The sequence below is a fragment of the Ochotona curzoniae genome, unplaced genomic scaffold (assembly GCF_017591425.1).
Source record: "Ochotona curzoniae isolate NIBS_2020 unplaced genomic scaffold, NIBS_Ocur_1.0 scaffold_3835, whole genome shotgun sequence".
NCBI classification, from domain to species: Eukaryota; Metazoa; Chordata; class Mammalia; order Lagomorpha; family Ochotonidae; genus Ochotona; species Ochotona curzoniae.
The window spans coordinates 25,749,320-25,772,197 of record NW_024467114.1 but is presented as its reverse complement, the minus strand read 5'-3'; the positions used below and the strand labels follow the sequence as shown (position 1 = coordinate 25,772,197).

Below are 22,878 nucleotides of genomic sequence, written 5' to 3'. Positions count from 1 at the left end.
GATGTCCATCAACACATGATCAGATAAAGAAAATGTCATGCAATATACACTATAGAATAATACTCAACCATAAAAGAATGAAATCGTGTCTTTAGCAATAAAATGGATGCAACTGGAAACCATTTGCATAGTGAAATAAGGCAACTGTGAAAAGGCAGATATCACACATTTTCCCTGATCTGTGGTAATGAATACAGAGAACATACAAAAAGTAAGCTCTATGAATGGCAGAGGCCTCTGGAGAGTCGATTATGGTTTGCAGCCAGCATTCACATTCTTGAGGAATAGTATTTTTTCCTAATTTCTTGAAATCTTTACCCCAATGGAATGTTTAGCCTATGATTGTGAAGTAAAACAAAAATACGTCATTGAAAAAAAAATTTTTTTAAAGAACAAGAAATAAGGAGTAGGAGAGTGGGTGGAGAACATGGGCAGGAGGGAAATTAGAGCGGGAGGAATCGGCATGGTCCGAAATCTGTATTGCTCATTTTACATAAAAAAAATTTGTAAAAAATGAATCTATTAAAAATACTTATATGCTAAGAAATAAGTAATGGTTTTCTTTAAACAGAAAAAAAACAGGGGGTGGGGGGAGGAGATGAAGCAGCAGATGAAAGACCTCTTTTTTTTTTTAAGATTCTTTTCATTGGAAAGCAGATTTTACAGAGAAAGGAGAGACAGAAGGTCTTCCACCTGCTGGTTCACTCCCCAAATGGCTACAACAGCCAGAGCTGAGCTGATCCAAAGCTTGAGATCAGGAGCTTCTGGTTCTCCCACATGGAGCAGGAGCCCAAGGACCTGGCCATCCTCCACTGTTTTAGCCTGTCATAAGCAGAGAGATGGGCTGGAAATGGAGCAACCACAACATGAACTGGTGCCTAGGTGGGATTTGGCACCACAGGGCACAGGATTAGCCTGTTACTCCACTTGACTGTCCCAAAAGACTTCTCTTTCTGGCTTTCCTCCCTCCACACTCCCCACCTCCACTCATTACTCTGCCTTTTGAATGAATGAACGAACTTTTAAATGGATAAAAGAAAGCCCCTTTTCACCTGGAACTACAGGTAGGCAAAGTAGCCGCCTACTAGGAAAAAAACAGATTCAAGAGGCAGAAAGAAAGGAATTTAACATGTGAACCTCAAAGTTCAGCTCTTCCAGGAAACAACTCATACGTGAAATAATAAATTCCAGAGTGCTTCCTTTAAAAATAAGTATATTTAGGGAAATGTCTGAGGAGCCTTGGAAGCAGCCGACTGCCTTTTATTCATTTCCTCCCTGCAAATCTCCCCCTAAAGGCACAGGCACAATCTGCGATCAGTTTGCCAGCCTTGCCAGCCTTTTTTTCAGGAGGAAAAAAAACATAACCTTCTGTTCTCTTTGCCTCTCACCTCACTGACTTCACTGACTGTAGTCAGGGGGAGGCGGGGCAGTGGTAGCAGACTTCAAATGCACATAACACAAACAGATCCTAAATTTTTCACCTTTAATCCCTAAAAGGCATTATTATAGGAGTTGGGAGGGCAGCCTTGGAAGTGTCAAGGTTTTTCCAAGTGTATTTTTCCCGTAAGTATTTTTTCAACTCATCTCAAATCTTACTTATGCCTTACAGAAAAATGAAACTAATTTTTCCTTTTACCTAAGATTCTTAAACATTAGATACGGGCTATAAAATAATAAAAATTGCTACTTTTATGTACCCAAACTTATTCACCCAAATTGCTATTACCTCTTAAAATACAGCTCTGAGGAAATCACACTTGTTCAAATAGCACAGCATGTTTCCAAACATTTGCTAAAGCTGCCAAGGCAAACCACTTACCAGCAAATATTTTCGCTCAGTTATGACAGACATTCCCCTTGGGCCTGAAGCCTCATCACCCTTTATCCTCCTCCTGTCACACTGTCCTGCCCACGATGGCTGACAGAACCAACATTCATAGGGGCTCAGAGTAAGACATGCACAGGAAGAGAACCAAAGATGGGAAGATGGCACAAGGATCAGACTTTCCTGCCCCAATATGGGCCACGAGAACTCAGGGAGGCAGCTGTCCTCGCAGTGGGAGGCCAGTCCTCACTCTTCACCAGGCTGCCCATGACCCTGCTTTCCCCTAGCTGCATGTACACACCATGAACAGGCAACTGAGTCCGTGTCCCAGAATCCTCTCATTTCATCCCGGAATCTTGGAGAGTCTGTCCTCATGACTTTCACACTATATCATTTCTGTTTGTGGAGAAGCAAGACTACAAATTCTATTTGTGTTAGAAAATTACTCTAAAGCACTAGCTCCTGGGACCTGGGCTGTGAAATAGCACATAAAAAACAAAACAAAATCACCCTCTCTCTCTCTCTCACTCTTTCTCCCTTCTTGTAACTCTGGATTTCAAATAAACAAATCTTTAAAAACAAAAAGAACCTACTAACAACAACAAAAAAAATTAACTTAGTTTTTCTTCCTGGGAAATTGCCTTAGACTTCATTACAGTCAAACTACATTTTTATATGAACTTCTTTCAATATTAGATGGCCTCACAGGCTGGTTGGACTTTACTGCACCATTGGCTAGTAAGTGCTAGGACTGGGGGCAAGTCCTGTCAAGTTAGACCACAGAACGACCTGGAGAGTGCAAGATCCAGGACTAGGAATGGGACTAGTAGCAAAACGGTGGGCACCCTTGTGATGGGCTACAGCTCCCACCAGTGAGCATGGGAACAAGCGCTGGAGGAAGGCCTGGCTGGATAGGCAGTAGCACCTGGATAGGCAATAGCATGAGTGTGAGCTGGACAATTGGGTCAGCTGGGCTGAGCTAGGTTCCAACATCCACTGACATATGCCAGAACCAAACGGGATGTGGGACAATCTAGACCAGTTTGCTGCACACACCAGCATGTGCAAAAATGGGGCTGAGGGTGGGTCTGCTGGGTGTTACAGGGGATCATCCCAACTAGGCTGCAGTTCTCACTATTGTACATGAGGGCCAAGTGTGTGGTGGGCAGGGTTGGACTGGGCTACAGCATCCACTGGTTTGCATATAAGATGGACAGAACTGACCAGTCAACTACAACCACCAGTATGTGTGTGGGCTAATATGGGTGATGGACTGAGCCAGACCCCGTACTGCCAAGCACACCCAAGAGTCAGGTCTGGGATCACCTCAGAAAAGCTTTCTTTGGGGATTCCCCCCAACTGAACTGATAGACTCAGAAATCAAACCATGAACTGCAAGATCTGTGGACTGAGCGTGGAGTACATGTGTCAGAACTGGGTCTCCTTGTTTGTTGAAGCCTATGCAGCAGGTGGCATGCACATAGGGGACATGACAATCAGTTATTTGAGGCCAGCAGAGGACGTCTAGTTCCGTGGAGGGCAGAACAAATTGGACAGCTCTCCTGGCCAAGATTTGACAGCCAGCATCTGGATGAGTGGAAACTCTAAGGTGGACTATGTCAACCAACAGACGTTGTTCAACCTTGGAGCAACAAAATCAACAGCATACACTGTTGAACTATCAAAACCACTTGAGCAAGACCCTCAGAGCATGCTTCACATCGGGGACCCTGTGATGACATTGGGCAGCCATCCCCAGGTACTGATGCGGTTGGGCTACTGGGAGCAGCCCTCTCCCCTTCCCTTCCCACTTTCCCTAGACACAGGAAGAAAAAAGCAGATTGGAAACAGTTTTGTCATTGACTTTCCCCCATTCCTTGACCTCACCACCCTAAGCAGTGGTCCACACGGGCATGCATCCTTCTTAATGATGTAATCATCATAAAAAGAAACTAACCCTTTGTCCTCATCCTTAGTCTCAACAAATTCTACTTACTCTTTTGCTCTTCACCTTAACATCAAGTTTTAGACAGAACTGCCCTCTCACCTAATGTCACACATATTTTGCTAAAAACAAAATATCCTCACATTTTCTTGTGATTCACCTCAGCTGTGAATCACTCATTTGTATGATTTGATAACCTAACTCCCTGGATTGGTCCCCAAAGGCAGTCTATGAGCACTTTTGTTCTGGGCTGTATTCCCAGTGCCTGGCATGCAGAACGCACTTAGGAAATATCTGCTGAGTTAGTGTCTGGGGGCGGGTATGTACCATGGGGGATGCTCTCATTGCACATTGCCTGCACACCATGAAGAATACTGGCTCAAGTCCCAGCTCCTCTACTTCCCAGCCAGCTTCCCACAACGCGCTACCTGGGAGGTAGCAGGTGATAGCTCAAGTCTGTGCATCCCTATCACTCACATGGGAGACCCGTATAGAGTTCAGGCTCCAGGCCTCAGTCTGGCCCACCCCAGGCTGTGGTAGGCACTAGGGAGTGAAACAGCAAATGGAACACCTCTCTGTATCTCTCTCTGGCTTTCTAATTAGAAAAGAAGAAGGAAAATAAAGGAGATGAGGAACAAGAGGAAATAAACAAGTATACTTTTGAAAATAAAAATTAGACTTTAGAAAGTTCTACTACCTGTTTTGTATCATAGTCTACATGTAATAGCCTTAACTCATAATAAGCACAGCCATAAACACTATTCTTCACAAAGAAGGGGGCCAACCCTCACAGAGCATTTAAGCGGAATTCAAACAGGAAGAAGGGAAAACAAGGCTAATAGAGCTAATTCATACTAATGCTGACATGCAGTACTTAGTACAAGGCAAACATAAGCTTTTATTTAAGCTCTACATATATTAACATTTTAATTCTCAAAACAACTCTGAGTAAAGCATGACTATCATCATCATTTCAATTGAGGAGAACAGGAAGAGAAACACCAAAAACTGAAAGACGCCCTCAAGAGTCCCGATGCTTGCTGATCTCGGAGCAGTTCCCCACGGCTACTGCAACAAGTCACTTGCCAACACTGTGGCTTAAGCCAGCAGCTGTGCAGCATGTCAGAGGCCCGCCATCAGGCTGGACAGCAGGGCCTCCCTCTGGGAAAGGCCCTGAAGAGCCTTCCTGGCTGCTTCCAGCTGTCGGGGCCTCACAGCTCTCAGGTCAGCCTCCCACTTCTGCCAGCCTTCCTAGATGTGGCCGCGGCCTCTCCTCTTCTAAGGACACTTGTCCTTGGAGTCAGCACCACCCTAAAGCCAGGATGCCTTCCTCTCTAGATTCTTCATTGACTTACATCTTCAGCACATTTCCATAAAGGTCCCATTCACAAGTACTTTTTTTAACTGCCCCAATGAGAATTATGTCATTCATATGCCATACATACAGTATGTCCACTTAAAATGCCTACTGTGTGAAGGAGTCCAGTGTGATAGGACACTGGCTAAAATCCTCGCCTTGAATGCGCCGGGATCCCATATGGGCACCGGTTCATGTCCCAGCTGCCCTACTTCCCATCCAGCTCCCTGCTTGTGGCCTTGGAAAGCAGCTGAGGACAGCCCAAGACCTTGGGACCCTATCCCATATGGGAGGCCCGGAAGAGGCTCCGGGTTCCTGCTTTCAGACTGGATCAGCTCCAACTATTGCAGCCACTGGGGGAGTGAATCAGCAGATGGAAGATCTTCCTTTCTGTCTCTGTATATCTGCCTTTCCAATAAAAATAAATAAATCTTTGAAAAAAAAAAAAAAAGAATCCATGTGAAAAGCCTTTCAAGAAGAAGCCCTAAATGCAACTACTATCACTCCTCAGCAATACTTGCTGTTGTCCAACTTTTCAATCAAGACATTCTACTGGACAGACTAATGATGCTGGACATCTTGTATTTACTGGCCACCTGCATATATTCCTTGAAAAGTGTCTATTCAGATGCTATTCCCACTTGAACTATTTGTTTTTATGTTGGAGCTGGAAGAGGTAAATGCTACAGGTACAAAGAGAAAAGTTCATTAATGCCCATCAATGATTTGAAAAGGACAGAATCTGCTTTGCCAGTTCAGGGCAAACAGTCTCCATCAAACTCCTACTACTTCCTCCATTTAGACAGCAAGTACCACTGCTCCTAACAAACACACAAACCATTGGAAAATGCCTACACCAAATGGACGTGTTATCCCAAAAAGTTAACATCCATATCTTCAAAATAATTACTAACTGATTTATGCCAGCATGACTAGTACCATAAATTGTTCACAACTCCAGAGGTAAGAGGCCATCTTTCCCAGATTCTCTACAAAACAAACAATCAAATCTCCCCAACAGAGCAACTAAATCACTTGGGGACAACCTATAAGTCCACTAAACTGAGAGCAATGTCAGTCTGAGGAGAGTGAGCAAGCATTAAGCATCCCCCCAACTGCCCTGTGAACACCCAGGGGAGTTGACACAGTCTCATACAACATTGCTGCCATCTCCACATAGCCTTCCAACCATGGGGGGAGAGGCGACAGAAGATCCTGAGTCCACGGGCAACATCATTGTGGCATATGGGGTTGCCACTGCCTGAAGAGCTGGCATTTCATTTGGGTGCCAGTTCAATTTCCAGCTATTCGGCTTCCAATCTAGCTCCCTGATGTACCTGCAAAAGCAGCAGAGGATGAGTCAAATGCTAATGCTTGGACTCCTGTAACCAGTGAGAGACCTGGATAAAGCTCCTGCTTTCTGGCTTGGGCCTGGCCTATCCCTACCCACTGCAGCAATCTGGGCAGTGAGCCAGCAGATATGCTTCTCTTTGTTTCTTCTAACTCCAGCTTTCAAATAAATAAATAAACAAAAAAATTTTTTAAATGCTAAATCCTACAAATAGCCTCTTCCAAATTAACCAAGCCTACTTTTTGTTTTTTACAAAGATCTATTAATTTTTATCAGAAAGGTAAATTTACAGAAAGAAAGAAAGAGAGGAAGATCTTCCATTTACTGGTTCATTCCCCAAGTGGCTACAACAGTTGGAGCTGAGCTGATCCAAAGCCAGGAGTTTCTCCTGCGTCTCCCACGCAGGTGCAGGGTCCCAAGGCTTTGGACCCACCTTTACTGCTTTCCCAGGCAGAAGCAGGGAGCTGGATGGGAAGTGGGGCAGCTGGGATTAGAAGCGGCACCCGTATGGGATCCTGGCACATGCAAGGTGAGGACTTTAGCCACTAGCCTACTGCACTGGGCCCGGCCAAGCCTACTCTTCACTGAGCACTGCACTTCTCAGCACTCGTTTTCAAGTCTATTATCCAGAAATCAACTATTTGATTTTATTTTCCCCTCATTTTTTTCTATATTTCTCAAGAATATTTTAGTATTCTCCTAGTTCTGGAATGATATTCCACCTTCAGTTACCACTCAAAAACTTGCACAAAATTTCCCTGATAATGAGAAAAACCAAATACTCTCATTCGGGCACTAACACAGGCTCTCCTGTCACATGAGTTGCTAAGAAAGTTTTACAAACCAAGAGGCCAGTGTCTCTCTCCTTCTGTCACTCTGCCTTTCACATAAATAATTTTTTAAAATTTAACAAATCCAAACAATAAGATTTAACTAGAGATAATATCATCCTACATAATACTGTCCTAAAATCACAGAAACACAAATGAAGGCCTAAAAAATAAATAAATAAAAGACTAGAAACTCCCTATAACTAAATTTTTCCTTAGGGTATACAGTGTATACAGTGTTCTGGGGTTATGTCCCAGGTTATGGCCAATAACTAATGTGTTTACAAAGTGCTTTGCAAAGCACTTTTCACTTACCCTACCTCATTTGAGTTTCTCAATTTAATAACAGGCTGTCACTGCTCACGTTTTAGGTGAGGAAACCAGCTTAAGCAAAGTAATTTGTCCCCAGTAGTACAACAGCATGTAATTATCTGAACTGAGACTCATGCTAAGCTTTTTATCTCTGAATCTACTCTTGTTCTAAGAATTGTTGTCTTTCAACACAGAAAGCTCTTCCCGATAACCTACCCTACCAGCATGGTCAACAAAGCTGTTAGCCCAGAAAAATCCACAGGGTGTCAAAGCAGAAGAACCCTGTGACCAAACTTGGGAAACACTCCAAGCCACCCATCAAACAGAGTCCCTGATGATCAAACAAGAGTTCCCCATTGCTACACATCTGTGTGTTAGTTGGATGTTAAATATACACATACAAAACAAAATTTACAATGGATTATGCTTATAATTCCACTAGTTATTCTAAGCTGACACATATTTAGCCATATAATCTTTTTTTAAGATTTATGAATTTTTTCAGAAAGATTTACAGAGAGGAGAGACAGAGAGAAGGATCTTCCATTTGGCTGGTTCACTCCCCAAACAGCTGCAATGGCCAAAGCTGAACTCAAGCACATGCAGGGTCCCAAGGCCTTGGGCGGTCCTTGACTGCTTTCCCAGATCACAAGCAGGGAGCAGGGAGCAAAGCGGAGCAGCCAAGATATGAACCAGCACCCATGCGGGATCCCGGGGCTTGCAATGTAAGGATTTAGCCACTGAGCCATCATATCAGGCCCCATATAATCATTTTTATACATCAAAATCCAAAAAACATTCTGAAGAAAAGGCCTTACCTGTTCTCCTGCTTCTTGAAAGTCCTTACATGCATCAGGGAAGACGTCATAGACAACGAGTGGATAACCATGTTTCATCAGATTCTTGGCCATTGGGTTCCCCATGTTGCCCACGCCGATAAATCCAACTGGAGTCTTAGAAGCCATTGACCTGGAACATACTGATTTCAATACATTATTTTTCACAAGTGCAGAGAACATGTTTTTATTGTAAATAATCATTTAGTATCAGGAAGTCAATTGTTAGTTTTCACAAAAGGTTTTAATATGTTAGTTTGAAACAAATGGCCTAATCACACTTAAAAATATCATCAACGGGCAAGCCAATTGAAGTCTAATAATTTAATTCTTTAGGAAACATAAAATTTTAAGCAAGTTCTCCTATTTTACACCTATTCAACATCTCTAACATTTTCAACAATAAACTCAATGTTATTTACAAAATCTCTTACGCACTTTTTACCTATTACATGAAACATCCTATACTCTTAAGCTCTATTATTCCCTTTACCAATGTATACAGAAGGCTGAAAACAATGAGATCTATAAGCAGGTATTATAAAAGTTTATGGGAAAATAGAACTAAAGTTTATATTGGTACAAAAAGTTTTTTAAAAATCATACATAATTTTCCCATATTGTATCATTTCTTTTTTTAAGGTTTATGTATTTCAGAGTTACAGAAAGAGAGAGGCAGAGTCAGAAAAACAAAAACAAAGAGATGTCCCATCCACCAGTTCACTCCCCTGATGCACAGCAGCCAGCGCTGGGTCAGCTGGAACTGGGAGCTTTATCTGGGTCACCCACGTGAGTGCAGGCCCCAAGCCTTTGAGCCATCTTCCAGTGCTTTCCCAGGAGAATGGCCAACACTTGGGCCAGCCCTCACAGGGGACTGGTAGAGTTGGAGATGGCGGCTTAACCCACTGCACCACAGTGCTTGGCTCCATAACACACATTTTCATGAATTTTTTGAAGACTCTTTCTTGGATGCATTTCAATTTTCTTTTACATTTATCTTTTAAAAGTTTGTATTATCTTTAAATTCCATTTTCCACAAACTTTTTGAAGTTACTTCATACTTTGATTGGGTCTGAGAAAGGGAAACTTTTCCTTCCCACTCCTACAATTACAGTCACCATCCTCTCCAGTGATATTAAAAAAAGGTTTAGAATTTTTTTTTTCAAATCTTTATTCATTGATTTGAAAGATAGAATTAGAAAGAGGGAGAGACAGACAGGAAGATCTTTCATCCACTGGCCACTTAGCTGGCCACAACAGATAAGGCGGGGCCAGGCAGAAGCCAGGAGCTTTTTCCAGGTCTCCAAGACGTGGGTGCGGAGGCCCAGGCGCTAGGATCACAGCTGCTATAATTCCCAAGCCAGGTCACAAGTTGGGCAGCCAGGACTCAGACCAGTGCCCTTACGGAATGCCTTACCTGTTACGTCACGAAGCCAGTACCTAATATTAAACCCTGGAGACCAAATTCCAACCAGAAGTCACCAGCTAATAAATGCAGATTTGGGAGAAGGGTAGGCAAAGCTTCCAGCGGTTTGAGGTACAAAGGGCAACAGTATAAGCATCATGGTCTATCAACGCTGTGTCTTCAGAAAAGAGGAACTTCCATTCACCCAAACAAAATTAATTCATCTCTCTTATCTATTGCGTTCTTCACAGAAGGTTTTTCAAAATCACACTGAGGCGGTCAGCGCTGTGGCACAGAAGCTTAAGCCACAGCCTGCAGTGTATACAGCACACCAGTTCAAGTCCTAGCTTTCCCACTTCCCATCCAGCTCCTAGCTCATGTGTCTAGAAAGCAGTGGAGGACGATTCAAGCACTTGGAACCCTCCCACCTATGTGGCAAACCAGAAGGAACTCCTGCATTCTGGCTTCAGCTGGGCCCAGTCCATTTTTGAGGCCATATGGGGAGTGAACCAGTAGACCAAAGACTTTTCTCCTTTCTCTGTAACTCTGTCTTTCAAATAAATAAATCTTTTTAAAAATCACTGGTGTCAGGGGAGGGTGGTGAAGAGGGGAGGACTATGTGACTCCATTGGCTAATCCTCTGCCTGCAAGTGCCAGAACCCCATATGGACACTGGTAAGTGTCCCAGCTGCTCCACCTTCAGCTCCCTGCTTGTGGCCTGGAAGAGCAGTAGAGGATGGCCCAAAGCTTTAGGACCCTGTACCCGCATGGGAGACCTTGAAGACGCTCCACATCCTGGTGTGGGATTGGCTCAGCTCTGGTTGTTGTGGCCATTTGGGAAGAAAACCAACAGGCAGAAGATCTGTCTCTCCTCTCTGTAGATCTGCCTTTCCAATAAAAACAAATTTTTTTAAATCACATTGGGACACACAATTCAAAATAACGCTTTCAAGAGTAAAGATCCTTTGTATCACCAGGAAAATAATAATGGGTGTAATTTTTCAATTTAGAATGCTCCCGCACACTCAGCCACAGGCTGAGGTGCTATATCAGACTTCAGAGAGAAATACAAGTAAGATATGAGCCTGGCCCTCCAAAAACTCACAGTCTCGTCAAACAGGAAAAGTCCTTTCATTTTCTGGATTTACTTTTCTTTTTTTTTTTCAAGGACTCCAGTTTGAAAGTTGTTTAACACAATAGTTCATCATCGTCTCCCTTTTACGTTTCAAGTCCTCTACTGACGCCTGCTCTTCCTTAAACTCAATCCAATTGTACTAAGTTTTCCTATAAGCAAAAGACCTGATACTTTATTGCTGAAGCACTGGCGGTTTTCCTGAACTGAAAGTACACAGATCTCAACTTGATGACCAGCTCTAACACTGCTGTTGCCTGCGAATGTTGTTACCGGGCAGGATCGCCTTACCTAGGCTAAGTCTAGCCCTGGGTACCACACGGGTCCTTTGTCTGGCCTTCTGGCACATGACAGGCTCACTGACAGCAGAGACACCTAATTGGAATTTTACTTTGGCAGTAAAAAAACTGAGAAGTGCTCACATGCTTTGTGAAAGAATTCTCATATGTGCTCATAAGCAAATGAATAGTAACAGTATGAGAAACATAGCGTTACCATGCCAGACAACTGGGTTAAGATTAGAAATGCATAATTTAGCAACCTTAAAAACATTAGAAACTAGAAAGACCATATTTTAAAGGCAGTGAATTCAATGGACAACCAACCATGAGTTGAACACCTAATAAATATGTCATGATGAAACCAAAATACACACACTGAACAGTACTACCACATCAAGATGCCATGAACACAAATGGGACAAGCACTTTACAACAAATCCAAAAGGACAGAAATTATGCATGCAAACACACTTGACACTTGTGGGTATATAAAAAAACAATGCTCTTATAGCAGAAGCATTCATGGATTAGGAACTTGAAGGTGACATCTGACCCAAGCATTCTAGGACTGGTAAGATGTAAGATGAATAGGGGGCGTAAAACAAACAGACCAAAAAAAAAGGAAATTCCACACAAACAGGGAACAAGTGGCAGACATCAGCAAATTTAGCTGATACCCCAAAGTGGCACTGGTTCAGGTTGCAGCTGCTCCACTTCCCACCCAGCTTCCTCTAACAGCCTCGGAAAGCGACAGAAGATGGCCCACATGCTTGGAGCCCTGCATTCATATGGGAAATCCAGAAGAGGCTCCTGGCTCTGGCCCTGGCCTAGTCCTGCCTGTTGCAGCCATTTGGAAGTGAGCCAACAAATGAAGATCTCCCTCTCTCAACTCTGTCTTTCAAACAAAAAATAGACGATCTTTCTCTGTCTCTCCTTCTCTCTATAGATCTGCCTTTCCAATAAAAATAAACAAATCTTAAAAAAAAAAAAAAATTGGGCCCAGCACAGTGGCCTAGCAGCTAATGTCCTCACCTTGAATGCCCTGGGATCCCATAAAGGCACAGGTTTTAATCCTGGCAGCTTTGCTTCCAATCCAGCTCCCTGCTTGTGGCCTGGGAAAGTAGTCGAGGATGACCCAGTCTTGGGACCCTGCACCAGCACAGGAGACTCAGAAGAGGCTCCTGGCTCCTGGCTTCAGATAGTGCAGCCCCAGCGGTTGCGGCCGCTTGGGGAGTGAACCCTCAGATGGAAGATCTTCCTCTCTGTCTCTCCTTTTCTCTACATATCTGCCTTTCCAATAAAAATAAATAAATCTTCAAAAAAAAAAAAAAAAAGAAAAAGTGTCTTAACTGAAGTCCACATATCCTGAAACCAGGAATATGGAAGATATTTTAACTATAAATCAAATTTCCCAAAATGAAATCTAGCAACAGAAAATTATGAAAATACAAAAATGCGAACTATATTACATATATATAAACATATAAATGATATTGTAGAATTACTGATAACTATCTGAGGTGGGATGATGGTAGTCCTATTAGAAAAGATTCTTAAATTCAGATTAATGCTGAATAATTAGGGCTCAAATGTCATGATGTCTGCAATTTACTTTCAAATAATACAGATAGGAAATGTATGTAGGATATGTAAACCAAATATGGCAAAATATTAACCACTGTTGCCTCTAAGGGAAGAATACATGAATGCTCTCTGTAGCATTTTTTCAGTACTCTGATATTTTTCATAAGCAAAAAGGGAAAATAAATGTATGGGGAAAAAAAAAAAACGCAGCACAAGCTATTGGTTCCACCCAGCGCAGAAGCAGGTACTACTGCTCTGCGGGGAGTGACCCAGCAGAAGGAAGATCCCTGTCTCCAGCAATCAAATAATGTTTTTTTAAAAATTACAGATAACAAGATACAAATAAATCAGAAAAATGTTTCCAACCATGATACAAATAATCAGTATTTTTTATGCGCAAATAACTTAATGATCTAGCAAACATGAATGTAACAAAAGTTGCAAAAATCACACAAAATGACAACAAAAATATGTAAATTGATCCCTCCAAAAAACTGAAAACATATTCAACTTATCACAGTTTATAGAAATGAAAACCCAAGCAATGTGATGTCATTTTTTTTTAAGATTTATTTATTTTATTGTAAATGCAGATGTATAGAGAGGAGGAGAGAAAGAGAGGAAGATCTTCCGTCCAATGATCCATTCCCCAAGCGACCGCAACTGCCAGTGCTGCGCCAATCTGAAGCCAGGATCCAGGAACTTCTTTCCGGGTCTCCCACGCAGGTGCAGGGTTCCAAGGCATTGGACCATCCTTCCACTGCTTTCCCAGGCCACAAGCAGGGAGCTGGATGGGAGGTGGAGCTGCTGGGATTAGAACCAGCACCCATATGGGATCCTGGCATTTCAAAGAAAGGACCTTAACCATTACGCTATCGCGCCAGGCCCTACTTACTTGAATTTTTTAAGGTTTAAAGCATGGGTCTTGCGCGATAGCCCAACGGCTAAAGTCTTCATCTTACATGCACCAGGATCCTGTATGGGCGCCGATTCTAATCCCAGAGGCCCTGCTTCCCATCCAGCTCCCTGCTTGTGGCCTGGGAAAGCAGCTGTGGATGACCCAGAGCCTTTGGACCCTGCACTCACATGGGGGACCTGGAGGAAGCTCCAGGCTCCTCGCTTTGGATCAGCTCAGCTCCAGCCACTGCAGTCACTTGGGGAGTGAACCATCAGACAGAAGATTTTTCTTTGTCTCTCCTCTTCTCTATATATCTGCCTTTCTGATAAAAATAAACAAATAGGGCCCAGCAGCATGGCCTAGTGGCTAAAGTCCTCGCCCTGAACACATCAGGAGCTCATATGGGCGCCGGTTCTAATCCTGGCAGCTCCACTTCCCATCCAGCTCCCTGCTTGTGGCTTGGGAAAGCAGTTGAGGACGGCCCAAAGCATTGGGACCCTGCACCCTCGTGGGAGACCTGGAGAAAGTTCCTGGCTCCTGGCTTCAGATCAGCACAGCACCGGCCGTCGCAGTCACTTGGGGAGTGAATCATCGGACGGAAGATCTTCCTCTCTGTCTCTCCTCCTCTCAGTATATCTGACTTTGTAATAAAAATAAAATAAATCTTTAAAAATAAATAAATCCTTTCTTAAAAAAAATTTGAGCGGGCACAAATTTTTTTTTAAATATACACGATCTTTTCATAATACATTTTTCTATGAGCTTTTGGGTGATATACTTTGGTTTACTATAGCACAGGGATATCAATTACAGACAAACTGCACCAAGCCAAGCATATGTTGACAGGACACTTAATTTACAACAACCAAACTCTAATAAGGCAGCTTATAATTCACAGTAAGTCAACACAACAAAATGTTACTCAGATGCTTAAAAGAGATGACACACCTATCTAAACGTAGGGGAAAATCTTGAGGATCAGTTACTAGCTAAAAAAAATGTAAGCAGGAGGACACTAGGATAAAATACACCTAGTGGAGAAAATAAGGAAAATACACACAGATTGTTCAGATTCTCTGTATGGACACGTATGAAACAGTAGCTACAGCTGGGCACTTGAATTAATGGGTAAGATTTGAAGCAAACAGTTTCACTTTTTATTTTATAACCTTTTGAATTTTTACCATGTGCATGCAACTTTTATAAGAACTTTTACAATACAATGAAATACATGAATTGGCACACAGTGAGTGTTTAAGAAGTGTTACGTGAGTGAATAACTGCTAACTAGAGAGGGTTCATCAAACGGGCAGATGGGAACAAATGCCAGTTGTAAGGGAATCGCAGAGTAACAAGGCTAAAAAGTGGACCCAGCCAAGATAATGATGTCAGAAGCACTACACACTGTAGGATGAATCTTCAATATCCTTTCCTCCAAAGTTTAGGATCAGGTTTCCTAAAGTGTCTAAACTCGCACATGACAACGCCCTATCTCTCTATCAAATGACTGGCTCAGGAGTTTCCAGTCCCAAGTCAAAGATCTGGGAAAGCTATAGAAAATCTAAAAATGCAACAGGGGATGGATAAGAGATTAATGTAAGCATTGTGTGCAATCAACAAACTTCTGTGACTGCCAACATCACTACCCAAGTGGCAGCTGGGGGAAAGACACAGATGGCAATGCATTCTCATTATCAAGGCAGGAGGCTGAGAACAAGCAGCATTAGGACACTATCAGGCACCAGTGAAATCCCTGATTTGAGGCTAGATACACAGAACCCAATAGAATGAGCAAATCAGCGATATGTCCATGTGTTAAAGAGAATGAAAGGACTGCCCAGAATGATGAGAGAAATACCACATAAACCAAAACAAAAGTCATAGTGGTGGGGGATGGCCACACCAGAGTGTGTCAAACCTCAGCAGCAAAACAAGTCGTGGTTGACGAGACCATTCCAAGAACAATGAGAGCCAATGCTCACTAGGCCAACACCACTTGTTACAACCATGGGCTCAGTGCTCTTCATTTCAACTCTGTTGTGGCAAAGTTAGAGAAAGTGATAGAATCAGATGATCAAAAGAGAAGTATTAAAGGAATAAAGGTGGTAATATTTAAACTCTTTTCTTGAGTTAAGGAGCTGTAGTGAGGTTCCTGTTCCATAGTCACTTCTTAGATGAAACAGCTTGAGGTAACAATTTCCATACCTGTTAAATTCTAGCAACAAGAATAACCACTTTCAGAAAGTACTGTCAAGGTTACTTGAGATAACACATATCAACTGTTCAAAAAAAGTGCCTGTCTCAGGACCATCAACAAAGAATAGCTAGTTTTTAGATTCTTAAACTTTTATTGGAGTCACATTTACAAAGAGAAGAAAGGACAGAAAGATCTTCCATCCACTGGTTCACTCCCCAAGTGGCCACAACAGCCAGAGCCGAGCTGATCCGAAACCAGGAGCTTCTTACAGGTCTCCCATGTGAGTGCAGGGTCCCAAGGCTTTGGGCCATCCTCTGCTGCTTTCCCCAGGGAGGTGGATGGGAAGTGAAGCAGCTGGAACATGAACTGGCACAAGTATGGGATCCCAGTGTGTACAAGGTGAGGATTTAGCCATTAGGCCATCGTGCCAGGCCCTAGACTAGCTACTTATACTGATCACAGTAAATCAGTAACACTCCAGGACAAGTCCTATGCCAACTGCCCCCCTTTGCCTGGTAGGTTATAAGAACGACTCAGTCAGTCAGAAGGCATGAATGCCTATAGCAGATGCCCTGTTATCTGGGAAGACAGCTTTTAGTTGAAGAGAGGCATTGGCAATGTGTGGCCAGCACAGAATCTGATCCCACAGGAGCAGAAATACAATGTAAGGAATCACTATTACTCTAAAATCTTTGAAACCTAAAGTATACATCTTCCTTTAAGAAAAGTCCTTATAGTAGTATGTGGAAATAGAGTTGGAACAGATACAATCAAGCTGGAAGAAATTGGTCAACACAACACACAGGTAATACCAGTTGATGGGTAGACAAGCTAGAGAACACAGCAACATTAGTTCCTGAATGTACAAAGTTTGGTTTGCAGATAGGGTCAGGTTTTAGGAACCTGAAATACTGCCAAAAATCAAAGTTTCAAAGAGCAAATATTGGTAGTAATACATTTCCAAAGCTTTTCCTAATCCAAGTATGTTCAGGAGAAAATTGGAAAGTCTGATAAAGCACAAAATCATAAAACATTAACCTCACTACACAAAAATGAGCGGTTAGCACTGTGCACAGGTCCTCCGGCCTCCGAATGCATTTTCCCATTACACCATGAGATCACGTCCTCCTGACAGCGTTACCTTAAGCACGGTGCTTTAAACGCTGAGTTACTAAGCTAAGGTACTGACTTATACAACAAAGACCTTTATGGTTTAGGTCAAGTTACTGTAATTATCAATATTCTCTTTATGTAATTTCCTAAATTTAAGATCAATCGTTAGTCCCAGAAACATATACATCTTTTTAGAACTTCATGCACGACCCTAGAAACCAGAAACTGGTTAAAAAATACGCCAATATACATTTGACTACACTACAAGTTACGCTGCTTTGAAAGGAGATTTCATACATATAAAAGGGCCAATACTTTTAAAATCTGTACCTATTTCCATATTTGGTGCTGGTTAATTTTTTCATTCTACTCTTGTCAGGTGACCACTTTAACAGGACTTGAAACAAACTTCCTTTCACAACAATTGCAGCTGGCTTAAATCTATTATCTCTTTTATCTAAAACTAATTACATTTTAACATTAAAAACTGCGTGGAGTGATCAAATAGTAACATACATACAATTTAGTATTTCTTGCTTTTCTATTTCCTTTTCGATGTTTCAAGTCTTGAAACTATGATATGCTGCTGCTGACCGACAACCTTCAAGTCTCATTTTTAAAAAATAAATTATCTACATCCTTATATAACCACCACAAGATATAACAGAAACAATTACCTCACAAGCCTCAGAACACTAAGCAATGTTGCTTTTTCAATGGGGTTCTTTTTCTCGGGGGTGGGGGGGGGCTAACCTCCAAACTCCCAGGTGGATTTTTTTTTTTTTTGCTATTCATTAAAATTCCAACATCGAAAAAGTGAACACAAACATGAAAAACAACCTCACAGAGAAAAAAAAAATTGTTCCAGTGTTTGAAACACTTTATCACCGAGGAGCTAATCTCACATTTATCCTAAATCTCCACTCTTACAACATCTTTGGAAGAAAGCACTCAAACAGCGAGGTCCTCTGCCAGACACCTGGAGGAGGGGTGGGAGGGAGGCGGTCCCAGTCCAGAGGGGCAAGGGTCAGCCTCGGGAACAGAGCCCTCCAGCTGACTCTCCACCTGCTGCGACCGGGCCCGCAGCACACAGCCCTTCTGGGGCAAATCCACACCACTTCCACCTTCACTAGCGCACCTTGAGAGGAAATTCACAGAGAATTTTAAGTGTCTCCAAAGTGGGAGGCATTTTTTTTTCAAACTCGAAGAGTTGGCCAGTCCGTGGAGTGTGTATCTTTGTACTGTGATTAAGGATTAGCTATCCGTTTGCCTGCAACGCGTGTTACCTGCTCTTCTCAACAGGTCTGACTGTGGAGAACTCAATTCCCAACCGGTTATTTTTTTTTTTAATTTTAGTATTTTTAGAACAAGAAAGAATCAGAACTATATTCTAGACCCTGTTGGGGCTATCCTAATTGCTTTTCAAGTTTCTCCCGTGGGGAGAAAAAAAATAGCTGGTTTCGATCTTGGGAGTGGAGGGTCCTAAATTGTAAGAAGGTGTGCAGCGCACAGACGCAGGGCTGGCACAATCCTGAGGCCGGTAAGCGTGCCCTGCTGGACAATTTGGCAGATCCACACTTTCCAGGGGCGGGAAGGCCCGTCTGGTCTCCCCAGGCTGACGCTAAACTTGCCGATGAGATGCCTTAGGGCCCCGCGTGGCACAGGCACCGCGGCGTGCGCCGTCCCACCCTGTCCGGGGAGTTCACCCCAAAGTCAGGCCCCGCAGGCTGAGCGTCCAGTCTGGGAGGGCCAGGGTCACCCCTCAAGCCGGGCCCTTCAAACGTCCTCGGAGCCTTTAACTAAAAAAAAGGAGGGGGCGCCGCGGACCTGGACCTAACTACTCTTTTCTTTACCCCCACGACCTCCCCCGGCCCTTCCCGAAGACCCGCAAAAGGGCGCCGACCCCTGTCCACCTGGTCGGGAGACGTGGGGGAAAGGCAGGACGTGAGGTAACTAGCAGTGGCCGCAGAAGCGGGACAGGCCTTCGGGACCCGCCCCAGTGTGGGTTTTGAACACCCCAACCCAACCGCAGCACGCGACCCGTGAACAGACCTCCCCGGGCTGTCCGGCGGCCGGAACAGGGCCGGAGGAGACGCGAGGAGGCAGGCAAGTCCTTACCCGCTGCAAGGCTGGCAGCTGCTGGCCGCGGCCGCTGGCTCCAGCACCGCAGGCCGGAGGCCGCCCCTCGGAGCCGTAAGGAGGCTGCCATGCTGCCCCCCAGCCCCGCCTCCCGCGGTCACCACGGCCTCCTCCCGGAGGGACCCGCTGACAGACTGCGAGGGAGCGCCGCGGCGGCACCGGCGGACGCGGCCACAGCGTGGGGCCGCGCGCACGCGCTCTCGCTTCTCCCGGAGGCGAGTGAGGCCAGGCGGGACAGGGCCCGTCATTCCCCTTAACGGACACACATGCTAGCCAATCAGAATTCGCAAATGCTCTGCGGATTTGAGTCACGCCAATAGGAGCCGCGTTGGTCCCACCCCCTAGTTTCCACTTCGTTGACTGTGGGCGGGAGCGTCCTTGTTTACGAAGAGGAGGAGGGTGTGTGGGAGGCGGTGGCTGTCGCTCACTCCAAGAGCACCTGCTTCTCCAGACCCGCCCCCTGTCTGTGGTTCTCGAACCCCAAGGAACACAGCCAACTGAAGCAAATGTTCAGCAAAGCGCTGGACTGCCCGGGATAGGGGCACATTTTTACCTTCAATGATACACAAATCTCGTAAAGTTAGCATTTGTATCTTTAGTATATGCTCTTTAGAAAATGATCACAGAAGTCTACCAAGAGCTTTTCATGACATTTGATTGTATCTGCCAAACTACTTTCCCAGCAAATGTAAAAAAAAAAAAAAAAAAAAAAATAGAAAAGAATGTTCTCTGAACAGTATCGGAGTACACTTAAGTAACAGACTTTACACTTTTTCTTCCAAAACATTTTTCTCTATTTTGAAAACGCTTACATTCTGCATTCCATGTTGTCAGCAAAAACCAGCGGTAAGGCAAATTCACAAAAGTTGTTTATAGGTATTCACGTCTGTTAGACATTATTCATTCTTCCGTGCCCGCTGAAACCCCTTCAGATAGCTGCAGGTGCCTCCTCTTGCACCAACAAAGGACACCAAGAGCACTCCACTGCAAAACAGGCAACTTCTGGAGGAAGGCGGCACAAGAGGAAGAGACAGTGAGTAGCTGGGATCACGGGGTGCCCACCACCCAGCCCCAGACCCATTACACCTGCTCGTTTGCTCAGCGGGGGACTCGCCCAGCCTTTTAATGTAAGCAGCAGAATCAACAGATGTGACTTTGACCTTGTGTTCAGTTTCTCCTCCCAGTCACCCATGCAGTTGGAAGCAACTAAAGGGAAACCAAACATACCGGGTAGTTTCCAAGCAGGCTCTCCTGACGCTGTGCGTGCCAGCAGTGCTTCCAGGAACTGGTACAGAGTGCAAGGTCACCATCTGGAACTGGCAGTAAAAGAATTCCCCTTTTTGGCGGTCTCTCTGCCTTAACCCTTTACTCCATACCCACCTACATAAAGCCGAGAAAGTGGAGAAGGAAAACAGCAAAGACTAATTTCACGTGTTGTACAGTTTCCTGGAATTGAAACCTGGCTGCTGGACAACCCTTGGTTTCTGGAGCATTCCCTACCTGTCTACAACCCATAAATGCAACCCAGCATGTTTCCGTAATTAGCTGCTGACGGGCCCCAGGCTTCCCAACTATGTCAGCCTTATTGTGCGGTGGAGCTTTTTAGGGTGCAGGACAGGGCATCAGTGATCTCCCAGGCTCACAGAGTGTGTATCTAAAATCAGATTGCTGTTGTTATTTTTACACTGAACTGCTGTTTCTTTTGTTTCTGTGGGTTGTGTATGGCACTCTTCCCCTGCAATGGAACATTTCTTTGCAAAAGGCTGACTCCCATAAATACCATGTCCTGAGACTAGGATAGAAAGGAAGCAGGGGGCCTGGTACGATAGCCTAGCAGCTAAAGTCCTTGCCTTGAACGCACAGGGATTCCATATAGGTGCCAGTTCTAATCCCAGCCACTCCACTTCCCATCCAGCTCCCTGCTTATGGCCTGGGAAGGCAGTCAAGGGTGGCCCAAAGTCTTGGAACTCTGTACCTGTGAAGGAGACCTGGAGGAGGCTCTGTGCTCCCTTCTTTGGATTGGTTCAGCTCTGGCCATTGTGGCCACTTGGGGAGTGAATCACTGGATGGAAGATCTTTTCCTCTGTCTCTCCTCCTCTCTGTATATCTCACTTTCCAATAAAAAATAAAATAAATCATTAAAAGAAAAAAAAAGAAAGGAAGGAAGCAGGAGGACTCATGCCGGTTGGAAGGTCTTCTTCGTTTGCTTTTGTTTTATTGTGTTGTGCCTTGGGCCCTCTGTGAGGTGGTGGTGGTTTCTCTCAGCTCAACTGGAAGCAAAAGATGAGTCATCATCAGAGGGAAGCTGGTTCTTGCTTCCCTTATAATCTGGTTCATGTTGATGTACTTGAGAATGTAATAGAAGGTGATTCAAGGGCTTGAGCCCCTTGGGAGACTTCAGTGGAGTTCCAGATTCCTAGCTTCTGCCACTGTGGCCATTTGAGGAATCAACCAGTGATGAAAGATCTCTCTCTCCCCTCTCTCTCTCTCTCTCTCTCCTTTTTCTTACATAAATAAATCTTTTTTTAAAAAAATGATGAAAGATGGAAATCAGTCATACCAGTTGGGAGCTTCAGTACCCAAAAAGGAACACAGTGGGGCCCGGCGCGGTGGCGCAAGTGGTTAAAGTCCTTGCCTTGCACGCCCGGGATCCCATATGGGCGCCGGTTCTATCCCGGCAGCCCCGCTTCCCATCCAGCTCCCTGCCTGTGGCCTGGGAAAGCAGTCGAGGACGGCCCAAAGCTTTGGGACCCTGCACCCACATGGGAGACCCAGAAGAGGCTCCTGGCTTCGGATCGGCATAGCATCGGCTGTTGCACTCACTTGGGGAGTGAATCATCGGACGGAAGATCTTCCTCTCTGTCTCTCCTCTCTGTATATCCGCCTTTCCAATAAAAAAATAATAAAAATAAATCTTAAAAAAAAAAAAAAAAGGAACACAGTGGCCAGTCCTGGGTTTTCACTGAAACTTTTATATCCCACACTGGGTGCTAGAAAAGCTGAAAACCGGAACCCTGGAAATGCTGAGAGGAGCGGACCAAAAAAGTTTCAATTATATAGTCTGCTCTCTAGCCAAAGGTGGAAAGAAAGACAGCATAGAAAGACAGAAAACATGTAGAATATGGCACATTATTATTAACAAAGCAACTCTCTCTTTTTCGAACACACACACACACGCACACATTACAGCTCCCATACTCGCAAAGGTTGAGTGGAGGGCTTAGACTTGCAGCCTCTTCAAGCCACAATGAGACACCCAGCATCCTAATATTTGAACCACCACAGTGGTGTCCTATAAGCCAAGTTGTAGAGCTGGGACTTTGATCCTAACACCACGCGGTAACAGGTATCCATGGTGTCAGCAAAACAGCCACCAAGACATCAATACAGAATGCAGGAGAGACAAGGATCATCCTTTTTTTTTTTTTTAAAGATTTATTTATTTTTATTGAAAAAAACAAATTTACAGAGAGAAGGAGAGACAGAAAAATCTTCCATCTGCTGATTTACTTCCCAAGGGGCCACCAATGGCCAAAGCTGAGCCAATCCAAAGCAAGGAGTCAAAAGTTTCTTCCTGGTCTTCCACGCAGGCGCAGGGCCCCAAGGCTTTGGGCCATCCTCCACTGCTTTCCCAGGCCACAAGCAGGGAGCTGGATGGAAAGTGGAGCTGCCA

At 44.2% G+C, this 22,878-nt stretch overlaps 1 protein-coding gene across 1 annotated transcript in view; it reads right to left on the bottom strand.

Annotated features, from left to right (window-relative positions):
- HIBADH (3-hydroxyisobutyrate dehydrogenase) overlaps positions 1 to 19,375 on the bottom strand; it is a 102,113-nt gene extending 82,738 nt beyond the window's left edge. Inside the window, exons 1-2 of the mRNA XM_040965049.1 lie at positions 19,185 to 19,375; positions 8,439 to 8,599 (exon numbers count right to left, since the gene is read on the bottom strand). Of these exons, the coding sequence (XP_040820983.1) occupies positions 8,439 to 8,599; positions 19,185 to 19,275 (252 nt within the window). The 5' untranslated portion in view covers positions 19,276 to 19,375. The remainder of the gene's footprint in view (positions 1 to 8,438; positions 8,600 to 19,184) is intronic.
- Between the last annotated feature and the right edge of the window lie 3,503 nt (positions 19,376 to 22,878).